Source organism: Halichoerus grypus, chromosome 5, assembly GCF_964656455.1.
Source record: "Halichoerus grypus chromosome 5, mHalGry1.hap1.1, whole genome shotgun sequence".
NCBI classification, from domain to species: domain Eukaryota; kingdom Metazoa; phylum Chordata; class Mammalia; order Carnivora; family Phocidae; genus Halichoerus; species Halichoerus grypus.
In genome coordinates this window covers 134,156,612-134,169,020 of record NC_135716.1, presented here as the reverse complement: position 1 = coordinate 134,169,020, position 12,409 = coordinate 134,156,612, and the positions used below count along the sequence as shown (strand labels likewise).

Genomic DNA, 12,409 nt, shown 5'->3' with positions numbered 1-12,409 from the left:
GTATTTGTACCTCCCTGGAGAGTGTCATTGTGAAATTTCGAGGCTACTGAAATATGTGTCCTGAGGGAGAATAAGAGTTTTTAAAAACTTCTAAGTTGCTAAGGAACTGAGGTTTTGGTGTTTTGTTTGTTTGTTTGTTTGTTTGTTTGTTTGTTTAACTGTTAATATGCTCTTCAGTCAGCTTTTTGAGTTATATTTTCTTTCCTAGGTCTTAGCCAGCAATACCTCATATTTGCTCTGGTGGAAAGAACTAGACTATGTCACGGGCTAAGCAATATTAAAAGTTTGTGGATATATTTATGACATAAAGGATTAAAAATAGCATTAGAGACTCAACATTGATCATGTAATGCATCTTAACTTCTTAAAGTTATTTCATTTGATGCTCACAACTGGTCTGTGATGTTATGGCTTTTCTCCTAATCCTCCTGCTAGATTGTAGAGGGAGAAATGCCCCACTTCTGCTGTTGTCCCCTAGAGTTCTAAGGAGGACTTTTCCTCTCTTCTGATCTCCCTTCCCTCGCTTCCCTCCCATACGCAGCTGCCTGCTTCTTCATTAGCTGTCAGAACCTGCTTGAAAGAAACCCAAGATCGCCGGACCTCAGGGCCTGAGGCCCTTCGAAAGCCTCCCGGGGTCCCTGGGGACCAGTCAGGGGACAGATTTTCAGCCCCTGCAGCCAGGGTGCCATAACCCTTTGCACTTGGGCAGCAGCCCGGCGCCCAGATCCCATCCCTGGAAGCTACAAACCCCTGGGCTCCACCCACCCCTCCGGCCAGAACCCGGCACGATCGCCTCCCTCCGGATTTCCACTGGGGTGAACGAATGGGCTGGAAGGCGGCTACAGATGCCGGAGGCGCCTTGCGAAAAACCGTAGTGTCCTCTAGAAGAACGTCGGTTTCCTCCAGGGCCTGCAGTTGGCGGCACAGCCCCGCTGCACCTGGGGAGGCGGCTCCCGCGTGCGGGGCCCCGGGGAGGCGCGCGGCGGGCGCGGAGCGGGGACTGGAACGCCGAGCGCCTCGGGGTCGGGCCGGGGCCGGCGGCGCGTCCAGGCTGCCGCGGGAGCAGGAGGCGCGCACAGCTGTCCTCCGGCGGGCGAAGGCCTGGCCGCCCTGCCTGCTGCCGTCTCTCCCGCCTCCCGCCCCAGAAATTATCTCAAGCGTTGCCAGTTTGATTCCAGAGCCCCACTCGGGTGGGTTCTTTTGTTTCTTTGTTTTAATGACAGTTCCCAGCCCTTGGGCATGTCATGCGCGATTAATTCCCTGGCTCTGTTGAAGGCAGCTGGGATGAAATTTCTTCTGCATCATCCTTTTGGGGATAATTGCTTATGATGTGACGTCAGCCGGACTGATTTTTCTCTCTTGAAAGAGAGAGAGAGAGAGAGACTCACGGACGTGTGCGGGGGCCACAGACATTAACGTTTGGAATTCCTGCAGGGCAAAAGGAGACGGGAATGGGCGCTTAGAAGTGTGCGGCTAAGACCTCAGACTGCACGTAATTATTAACAAGTTTTTCTTTAAAAACAGAAAGAAAGAAGAAAAAAAAACCAATCCCCTCCTCAGCGAGCCACTTAGGTGCTCCTTTCATGCCCGAGTCCCCCGTTAAGGTGGCAGCGTCTGATAATTAATCTCGGGTACCCAGCCGCTGCAATAGGCTTAAGAAGACGAAGAGGAGGGGCGGGGAAGTGCGTCACCAGGTGGGGAAGGGGCTGTGCGTTTGGTGCCTAGCGGGAGGGGTGGGGGTGGAGGGGAATAGGGACGGAAAATAGGTTCTGTGTGCTCTCCCGGGGTATTGTGTCAGGAGATGCAGGCTGGCTACCATGTGACGCGGTCCAGAGCTGAAGGGATTGGCCGAGGCAGCGCAGGCGGTGCAGCTCGGCCGGCTTGCTGTTCCTCTCCCTTTCTCTCGCAGCATCTTCCTGGGAGCCTGTAGGTGAAGCGGCACCAGCAGCATCCATGGCCTATCTTTGGGGTTAACACTTGTCTCATTTGGCTTCAGCAGTGGACAGAGCCGACCTCTCGGCAGCGGCGTTGCGAGGACTTGGCTGGGACCTGGAATCCTATCCTCCTGTATTTTTTCAGACTCCCTGGAAATTAAGGAATGCAATTCTGCCACCATGATGGAAGGTAGGATGCTTTCTGCTGTGGTTGACTGGCTTCAGGCAAGGTTTGGGCAGAACAGCGTTGAAGAATGTGTGCAGCCTGTGTTTGGGGCTGGTCTAGAACCTGGTTGCCAGGATTTGCAAGCAGAAATGCTGCAGTTTGCTTGCAGTGGACCAGGGCTCAGACTAATGGAATCAAACCACAAGGCTTCTGTTTAGCTCAGAACCTACAGAGCTCCCAGCTCTTTTGAGAGGTGGAAAAAAAATAAACCTAAAGTGCTTCCAGGGAGCCGAGATAGAGCTAAGAAAGAGCTTGCAGAGCAAATAAGTTGGGAGAGAAGATAAGGTTTTCTGCTCTGGGTTCCTGGGACTACACTGATTAAACATTTACAATGGAAACTTGTTTCCTGAAATTGACATTAGATAGGGGAGGTCATTGACAGAGTTATCCATGCTGTCATTTTCAGTGAACTGTTTAAATTTTTTTTTTTAATTCTTGTAAGATTTTTATCTCCGCAATTTACATCTTATTGTTGGAGTGAGAGGTGCAGCAAATTTGGTCCATAAGCTATAGTTATATGGGGATGTCATACAACAGAATGAGCAATATGAGGAAAATATCTGGGCCTCTTAGCCCTGGATTCGGGGTCTTATCAGGTTAAAAAAAAGGGATTTTGTGCTTCCTAAACGCATTCTCGTGCAATGATTCTTAGCCAAGCACCAAATGATTACTTACTGATTACCTTTTTGCATTCAATATTAAGTGTAAGAAGGAACTTTCCCTGGGAGATGTTGTTTAAACTATATTTTATTCTACTAAATTACCCTTCCATGCCTGAGATAATGACAGCCAAGATTGCCTCAAAAAAGCAGCAAGCTGATTAAGAAAGAAGCAGGCAGCCCTACCCTGGCTTTGATTTTGTTTTCATACTACAGGATGGTGCAAAACTCCTGGCCTTTCCTAAGATGACAGGCAGAAATTTGTCCCCAGCCTGGATTTCACAATGCAGAATCGAGTGCATAATGGGTCTCAAATCAGCCATGAAAATGGCAGAGAGGCCACCTCTTAAGCCAAGGTCTGTCCTACAGATTTTAAACATTCCTTAGAAATTTACCAAAATGGAATAAGAGGAGGATGGTTTCAAAAAGCAGTGGTGTAGCCCACACTTATTTGGCAGAAATGAATTCTTTTTGCTCTCTCTGTCATCATGTCAAACATTGTTAATGTAATTTGGGGGAGTGAAGAATTCTACAGTCATGGCCTACAGATTTTAGAAAATAGCCTTAAAAGAGAGATTGGGTATCATTTTGTTATGGAGCTTGGTCTTGTTTGCTAAGGGCTCTCAAGCTAGTTCTTTAAAATACAGGTCTAAATAAACTGAGATTACTAACGCCCTAAGATTAAATCATTTTCACTAATTTAAAATGAATTTAATCTTTGAATAACAAGGCAAGACAAACAGAGAGTATTACTGATACACTTTTCAATTCAAACTCATGTGGATTACCCTCTTCAGAAAAAAACAAAAACAATCTTGTCTATAGAGGTACTATATTTCTCCAGCTAAATTTCATTTGTAACATTTCCTAAAAAGAAATCTGCATACACTCTGATTAGGTCTGAATCTTACACAGGGAAGTGGAAGCTCTTTCATTTTTACTTCTTGCCTTGCAAACTACGGAGTTAGTGTCTTTTTTGAAGGAAGTAATATTTACTGATGCTCACGAACGACTCTCTTGGCAGTATCGTCTATTGTGCCATCCCAGAATGTCAGTCAGTTCAAAGCCCTCTGATAAGCTTATCTGAGCTGCTGAAACTGAAATGAGAACTGTAACAAAGACGTGTGTTGGAGCTGAATTAGCACTATTGCTCTACCAAATTCATCTAATGAAGGATGTTATTTTAGCATTGTTTTGAATTAGAGGTGACACTATGGATGCAGTTGCCTTCCATCAGATCCCTGCAAAAGAAAATGGACAGGTGTTCCCATTGGCTTCAAAATTTTAATGAAACTAATCATTTCTATCTACCCATAGTTCCTACTTACGTGCTTTTCAAGACTTATTATCTTAATGGTTCAGTGACCTTAGAAAGGCAGGTAGGACCCTTAACTAGAAATCAGTTTGCCTATCAATAGCCTTGTAACTTAGTTGCCAGTCTTTTTGGCAATATATGTATCTTTCTGATATTGCATCCCAGAATTTCACCTCTGAATTGCTCGTATTCTGAAGATGTGGCAGAGCAGTTATTATTTCTACTTAACTCACCCCGAGAGGAAGCTAGACTCTTCCATCTATCACAATAACCTTGGAAAGATAAGGAACCTCTTAAAAGACACCCTAAAATCCCATCATGGAAGCCCTTTGCTGAAACAGCGGGCTCTGAGAATGTGTCACCCACCATGAAGATGGTTAAATGATGTCCCTCGTCAACTAGTACATTTGCCCACACACATACACACAGTTACACACACATGCAGTACATTATTAAGGAAGGGAGAGAGCCTACATTTACATTGTATATATTTCGATATTCACCAAAGTGTTTTAGTCTGCTGCTCAGGAAAAGCATGGCCGTGGCAACTTTTCCAAGCTACTTCCCTACTCTGTGTAAAACAGAAGTAAACAAATATTCTTCAGAATGTCTCGTAGTTTAGTTTTGTGATCCTGTTTTGATGGGATGAGTTACGGGCTCCATTCATTCAATGCCTATTAGAAATTCTGGTCATAGTTGAAGAATGTTACTACCTCCCCAGCATAGAAGGTAGTGAAATAATTATGCAGGGACCTCAGACATGTTACCAGTAGTTTGTGGCTCCATGATTCCTTTCAAATATTTTTATTTAAAAACATATATTTTAATTTGATATTGGATTAACTGATTCCTGCCATCTTTATTTTTTGGCAGTGGTTGGTATGGAGTTGTGTCTTTCCTAAGGAATGCCCCATGATGTGGAGCCTTCTGTGGTATGAATGGGAAGGGAGAGAGGGTGAGCAAAGGGAGTTATTTGCTAAAAGGCACATGTACTGGTTATGCAGTCTATGTGATTAGGGCAACGCTTCAAGGATTCTGTTATTTTCACATATTATTATTAAAGTTTGAAAATGCCATTTTAGCTACCCCTTCTAAGATAAGCTAAGCAAAGTCAGGGTTTCTTAGGACATCTGTGTGTTTGTAGGGCAGCCTGGGAAGTTTTCCCTTGTGTCACAGGACTGGACCGCAAGTTACTGTGCTTTTAGTTCCATAGCCAGGCTCTTCGGTAGTGTCTTAGAAGGAGAAGTTTCAGCCAATGGCTTCATCCTATGTAATAATTTTTAAAATTAACAAGTACATTGTTATGGGTTTGCTGGATATAATTGTAATGTATAGGGTGATTGAATAAATTTTATTATATTTACTATTCACGATGACCTGTAAATAAGTATATTCTGCATGCAGTCCTTTTGCAATACTTTCTTGAAATTGCAAAAATAAAAAATAATATTTTGAGGCAGAAAAATGGCAGAAAGGAATTTGAACCCAAGTTCATGTTTCTCTTTTTTAGTCAATTCAAGTTCTTATAAATAGTATAAACCAAATTGGAGTCCTTTATTATGTCATATATCTATTGCTTCCTTCAATTTTAGAAGAAAAACAATGAACCAGCATAGTCATCTGGATGTTTTACATTAGCATATTTACCTCAGAAGACATAATTACATGTTTTTCCTGAATTCTGATAAATGGAGGTGAGAATTTTCTGGACCCAAGTTCATTTAACAATAAAGCTCATATTTTTGATACCTCATAACATCTTTTTTTTTTTTAGGATCTTATAATAGGAACCTTTTTAAAATTTGTATCAGGGTGGGCATCTTAACCTAATTGAAAACTAGGACTTGGTTTCCTGGGTGGCATATTCTGTCTCTCTCTCTCTTTCCAACATGAATACCCACAGAACCATACCTTTTAATTCCTTGTTAATGCCTTTTATCTCCAAGATTATTATTTAGACAATTTCGAATAATTCTAGCTTAACTGAGCTTTTGTTGTTGTAATGAACCTTATAATAGTAAAGATTTTTTTTCCTATCAAGAGCTAGAGTTTTATTTACTTGGAAAATTCTTTGATCTGATCAAAAAGGAACAAAGCATTTTGAAGCTGGAACTGTTCGCTTTCTAGTTAACTAAGAAGTTTTAAAGGGAATGCTTCTAACTTCCCAGAAAGAGTGAAGTTATTTGGAAAACCTTAAGCATGCATATGAGATTCTAATACATGGGTCATGATTTATGTAATTTTTCTCCTTCCTCAAGGCTCTGTGTCAGAAAGAGCCTTCTTATATATGTAAGTTCCCATACAATTCCATGGGTCAACACTTTAAATCTTTAAAAAGAATATGCAATCTTAAAAAATTATCTTAGATAAACCATTCTAGAAGACTCTGGATAATTCTTTCTGTTGGATTTGGCATATACATTATCCATGTTTCAAATAAACAAATTGCAGGAAGTCACCAACTCACAGTTTTTATGTTCCTGAAAGTTTGTTTGTGAATTGCTCACTTGAAACAAGTTTTCCCATAGGAATAATGATACATACGATGATTAGATTCTCACACTAGTCGTTCAAAGGCTATAAACCCATTATCTAGTTGAAATACTAAATATTTGCAATGAAATGTGTGAAGAACAGTACAGGTACCACAGTAAGTAGCCAGAAGTGAACAATGGAATTAAATGTGTTTTCAATTTTAAATGTTGCTATTTGTGAAAAGGAAGGTTTAATTAGAAGACAATGAGGATATGGAGAGACAATTTGAAGAGAGTTTTTAGGTATATTTCCAGAAGTTTCAGAGACTTATGACACTGGATTTTCAATTATGTTCCATTTTACTTCTATACTCGCAGTTTACCCTTTCTCAATTCAGTTTCATCATATGTACTACTGTTAAACTGTGATTACTTTCATTATGTAAACTCACAAATGGAATTAATAAAGGGAGAGAGAATTTACTGAGATGATGGTACAGGAGTTGGAAGGGAGAAAACGTTTAAGGGATTCTAATGGATTTAGGCTAATGTGTATGACGAAGTCCCTGAGGAGTAATGAACTGAGTAAGGAAGAGATCAGAGATAGAAGAGAACTGAGGGGCACGAGAAGGGCAGGATATCCTTGAGGAGAAAGTGGGGTGTATGACAGAGGTGTTGGGGCTAACCGGGTTCTATGTTGATTACCAAATATTTCCATGGGCACAGGATGGTTTGCTTACCTGGGAGAGAGCTACTGGGGATGGAGGTCAGGCTCCATTGGAGAGGGGTCAGTCTCCATTCTTGGAACGTGTAAGCCGTTTAACTGTATCCACTGCCCGTCTCAAAGTGTTTAGAACAGATACTTTCTTGCCTTGGGGCTTTTGCTCCACAATTTTGTCAATTCATGGAGTGACTGATTTTCTTGTGGCCCCAGCAAAACCTCCACCTCCTCAGGAGGACTTCCCTATCCTCTTGGCATCCCAAGCTCTCGAACACACACCCTGGGCCCCCAAGTACGTCCCAGTCCACCCTCTCTCCTCAGAGATGTATTTATGATTCATGGTTGTTTAATGGTGCATGGGCTGAATTTCTCACTCAGAGCTGAGCTCCACCAGGACAGGAATCTGGTTTATCCTATTCACCTCCTCATCCTTAGTTCTTGACACACTGTGGACGCTTAGTATGGTTATTCACTGGAGAAGTGAGGAAAACCAGATATAAATGATTCCGATGACTTCATGTGGTACATTGTAAGGTATTATTGGGGGCATTATAGTCCATGTAGGAAAAATAAATGCTCAAATTTTTGTTCTTGCTGGAAAATAAACAAGAAATAATTAAGAAAAAACAATGTGTTATGGAGTGGGATATTGTGATATACAGAAAATACATTTTGAGGGGCGCCTGGGTGGCTAAGTCATTAAGCATCTGCCTTCAGCTCAGGTCATGATCCCAGGGTCCTGGGATCGAGCCCCGCATCAGGCTCCCTGCTCTGCGGGAAGCCTGCTTCTCCCTCTCCACTCCCCCTGCTTGTGTTCCCTCTCTCGCTGTCTCTCTCTGACAAATAAACAGATAAAATCTTAAAAAAAAAAAGAAAATACATTTTGAGAAACAAAAGAAAAGAAATGGTCCATTTGAAAATACGTGCTTGGGCTTGAATCATTTTGGTGATTAGCTCCAAAGAAATGATTTTATAATGGAAAGAGATGAGTGATAGAACAGCCATTCAAAGAAGTTCCCAGAAAATCCCACGAGCAGTGCTGTCAACATGCTGCACATATTTTTCCTTTCCTCTCTCCCTTTCTGCTTTCCTTGAGCTCTGCCTTTTCTGTCTCTACTTCCCTCTTTCTTCCACCCCATGTTTCTCTCCCGGGGCTCTCTTTCCTTTTCTCTAGATTATGACCAGATCTGAAAACACTGGCTTCTCGAGGTAAAGTTTGACTTGGAATCTGGCAAAGTATTTTTAAATAAATAAATGAATGCCGGTGAGTGTGATGTTGTACAATGTCTTTGTGTTATGTGATGGTAAATGAGGTTTTTGCCAAATTATTCCTGCTCAAAGAACTCATTAGTCTTAGAAGCTCAGTATGCTTCCTGAATTTGTGTAGTTTGGATTTTTTCTGTAGAAAGAGCATGGATCCAGAAGTCAGACTTAGGTTTGAGTCTAAGTGTTGTGACTGCTTGGCTGTATGCCTTTTGAGAAGGTTACTTTACCTTCCTGGATTTCTGTTTCCTTGCAAACAAAATGAGAGAATTGATCTGCCTACCTCTAGAGCATCTAGCTTTAAGAGTCTCTGGCATTCACTGAATGGTTTGGATTCCCCAGACTTACTCTCTCCAAGGTTTAAATTGAATGATTGAGTCCTTTTCCTCCCATCTCAAAATGTACTTGTCCCTAACACAGAAATAATTCAAATTTATTACTCTCTGCCTTTCATTGATTACTCTTCTTCTGCTGTTCTTTGGCATAGATGCCATGTTAGTTTTGCCCCTTTTCAGTATTGGAAGATGAAAGTGCGGTTATGCCACTCTCATCCATAGTCCCTATAGCATAGAACTGTCCATGTATTCATCAGAAATTGCATCAATTGTATGAATGCATACTAGGTGTTCGGCCTTGTTCTACATGCTAGAGGTTCAATTAGTGAACAACAGATACAAATCCCTGCCTATATGGAGCTTCCTATTTGGTACAGGAGAGATGGGAAAATAAAATGGAACGCAGAGTACATTCAATGGGGATCAGAACTTTGGAGAAGAATCGAGTGGAAAAAGGGGATTAGAGGAAATTGTGGAAGAGAGGAAGGAGTGGGATAGATGGGGTTGTGATTGTAAAGAAGGCGGTAATGGATGGACTCATTGAGAAGACATATGAGCAAAGACTTGAAGGAGGGGAGGGAGTGAGCAGCAATGTAATTATTTGGAGGAAGAGTCCAAAAAGGCGGGAGAAAGAGCATGTGCAGAAGCTCAGAACATGGGCAGAGCGCAAAGATGTCAATGCTTCTGGACAAAAGGATAGGGGGATGTTCAAGAGAGGGACTCTGAGGTAACATACACAGACACCTGTGAATCTTCGATGGTAGGAAAGCCAGTTTCCTTTTGCATTCGCCAGTTAGCCTGAGCCTGTGTTAGCCATGTGTCTAGTGACTGGTGGGCATTGAGAAGCCTAGCGTTCTGAAACTGGTTCTGTGGTGCCTCTTGGACTAATTCTTTCCATGTATTTAAGTAAATGGATAAATATCACGCTCTTACCATAGCTTGTAGTTCCAAGCCTGGAGTTAGAGCTGAGTGTTCAACTATAATTTGAGGCTTGAACATTTCCACACCAGAGAAATGGCCCCATGATAAGGGTGACTCCAGAATCAGAATTACACATCAATTCACGGATGTTTTGACTATGTACAAGAGACCTTCATTTTTATTTTTTGTTCATATCAACTTCTTCTCTTGTGCATCGGGACTGGTATTTTAGAATTTTTAAAAAGGACCATGCAGAGTGACTCATGTTACCTATTTTTAACAGGCAGCATAATGAGTAAAATATTGTGCTCAGTCAGGACATTGTCATAAGATCGTGTGACATTTGCACACACTTCAAACTTTCCAAAATGCTTCATTTACTCAACAGGTACATCAGAGGTTTTTCCTCAGTCTCAGGTATCCTAGGCACTGTGAATATGACAGGGAAAAAAGGCAGCTGTGGTCTCTGTCCTCAGAAGCTTAGAGTCTAGTACATGTTTTCACACACTTATGTGCATATGCATTTTGTTCTTACATCCTTTCTGTGGGGTAGAAAGAATAAGTTTACTCTCTTTCTTTCAAACAGGAGAAAAGTAGGGCCCAGGGAGGTTAAGTGACTTGCTCAAGGTGACCATCTTACCAAGTGGCAGAACCAGCATTGATTTACCACATTTGACTCCCAGTCAAGTGCTCTTTATTTGTGTAATTGTGTAACCAGAAAGTCCTGCTCGTATCTGAAATTGTTTGGCCTGGGTCGCTGGCTGACAAGCAAACAACAGATTGACTAGATTGGACATAGTATTTCAAAAGCTTTGTTCAGTACTAAGCAAAGTGATTTTATTAACAGATTATGACCCTTCCGATCAGCCATCAGCTTGAAGAAGGCCACCTAACACAGAAGTGGGCTCCTATCAGTGGCACTCACTGGTTTCCCAGAATTTTATGATGCAGAGGGGCACATGATATCAATCAGCCAGTGGACTCTAAACTTTCACAGCTTACCCTCTACACAATGTTTTATCAAAAAACCTGGCTCCCACTATGAACAAAAGCCCTCTCTCCCTCAGAAGGACAGCTCGGTGTTCACTGACATTCTGTGAAAGCTTTGGCCATTATCAGGAAAACATGATGGTGTGTGCTACCATTGAAGATTAACCAATCTAGCCCAACCTCGTTTTACAGTTGAGCAAACCAAAGCCAAATGAAATAACTTACCCAAGGATTTTTATTCTCTCCGTAAGGGGACAAGTCAAAGTTTATTTTAGTAATGATTCCAAAAATGTGAATAGACGAAGACTTGGAACCTGCAGTGTCTTTCTCGTTCAAAGGTGCTGAGACTGGTTGGGTGACTGCCCAAAGACACACAAATGAATGTGTCCCCAGGGTCCAGCGCTCCACTCAGTCCACACACAATGTGGCCATTTATAGCTCTCTCCTGCGCTTCCATGGCTCATGCGTCTGCTGGCAGTGCGTCAGCACTGTGTGGAGGGAACAACTAGGACTTGAAGGGGCTGGATCTCCTGACTCGCTCTATGACCTTGAGTGAGTTCTGGGACTGCCGTGGCCTCAGCATCCCCATTTGTAATGTAGGAATGATGCTGGCTCTCTACGCCATAGAGTGAGTCATGGTGAAGATCGAATGAGATAATAAATATGGAAACATCTGAAGAAGTGTAATGCACATGCCATTGATTTTCTCAGATCGCTCTCTCTCAGTTTGATCGTTACATGTGGTTTCTTAGTATTCAGTGACTAGGCATTACTGCTTGCTATTTGACTTGTCAAGTAGATTATTGCCGTACCTCTTCTGCAGCGAGGCCTACAGATTTCTCTCCTCCCTTTACCATACTGTTAATTACTAGCATATTCTATCATCCTTGATTCTCAATGCCCCTGGGCTACAACTACCCCTTTCTTGAGCTTGGAAGGCATCACTAATCAATCTTAACCATCATTGTCTCTGGCCTCGGCATCTGTCTCAACGTCATATTCCAGGCCACCTCTGCTAGTTTGGAATTGGCACATGGGATGATATCACATTGCTTTCCCTACCATGGACAGTTTTCCAAAGTTGAAAAACAATGAGCAAAACTGGGATGTAGGTGGTCTCCTTCACAAAGTCCCTTAGTGTATCACGGAAAAATGGCATGTGAAAAATTGCTCACAGCACTAGGGTTGGTAGCAATGGTAGAGAATGGTCTGTAAGCCCTATAACAGGTAGGACCCTTCTCCTGTACTATAGGCTTTAACCACCAAGTTTTTCTTAGCCTCCTTGTGCCTCCAATTCAAAGAACTGTGTCTACCAGGTAGCCAAGCGCCAGTCCGAGCTTGGATTCATTCCTCATCTCTCCTTCCTGCTTGCCTCACAGCAGTAGGTCCTTTAGAGCTATAGATTATCCTTCCAAAGAGATCTTGGCTCTGTTCTCTCCCTTTCATCCTCTGCTACCACACCTGATCAGACTTTGCTGCTTCCCATCCATGCTCCTCACAGCCATCAAAGACATCACTTTCACCACCTGCCTTTGATTGTTCCCATGCTTCTGAGATGAAGTGCAAATGCC

General features: G+C 42.4%; 1 protein-coding gene across 19 annotated transcripts in view; it reads left to right on the top strand.

Moving 5' to 3' along the window:
- The first annotated feature begins 1,779 nt into the window (after window positions 1-1,779).
- SGIP1 (SH3GL interacting endocytic adaptor 1) overlaps window positions 1,780-12,409 on the top strand; it is a 199,838-nt gene continuing 189,208 nt past the window's right edge. For 6 of the 19 annotated variants that reach the window (XM_078072976.1, XM_078072984.1, XM_078072975.1 and 3 more), the window contains exon 1: window positions 1,781-2,124. In XM_078072976.1, coding sequence (XP_077929102.1) covers window positions 2,115-2,124 — 10 coding nt within the window. In that variant the 5' untranslated portion in view covers window positions 1,781-2,114. Of the gene's footprint in view, window positions 2,125-12,409 lie in introns of all 19 variants that reach the window. The other 13 variants (XM_078072987.1, XM_078072979.1, XM_078072986.1 and 10 more) reach the window with 4 other exon arrangements.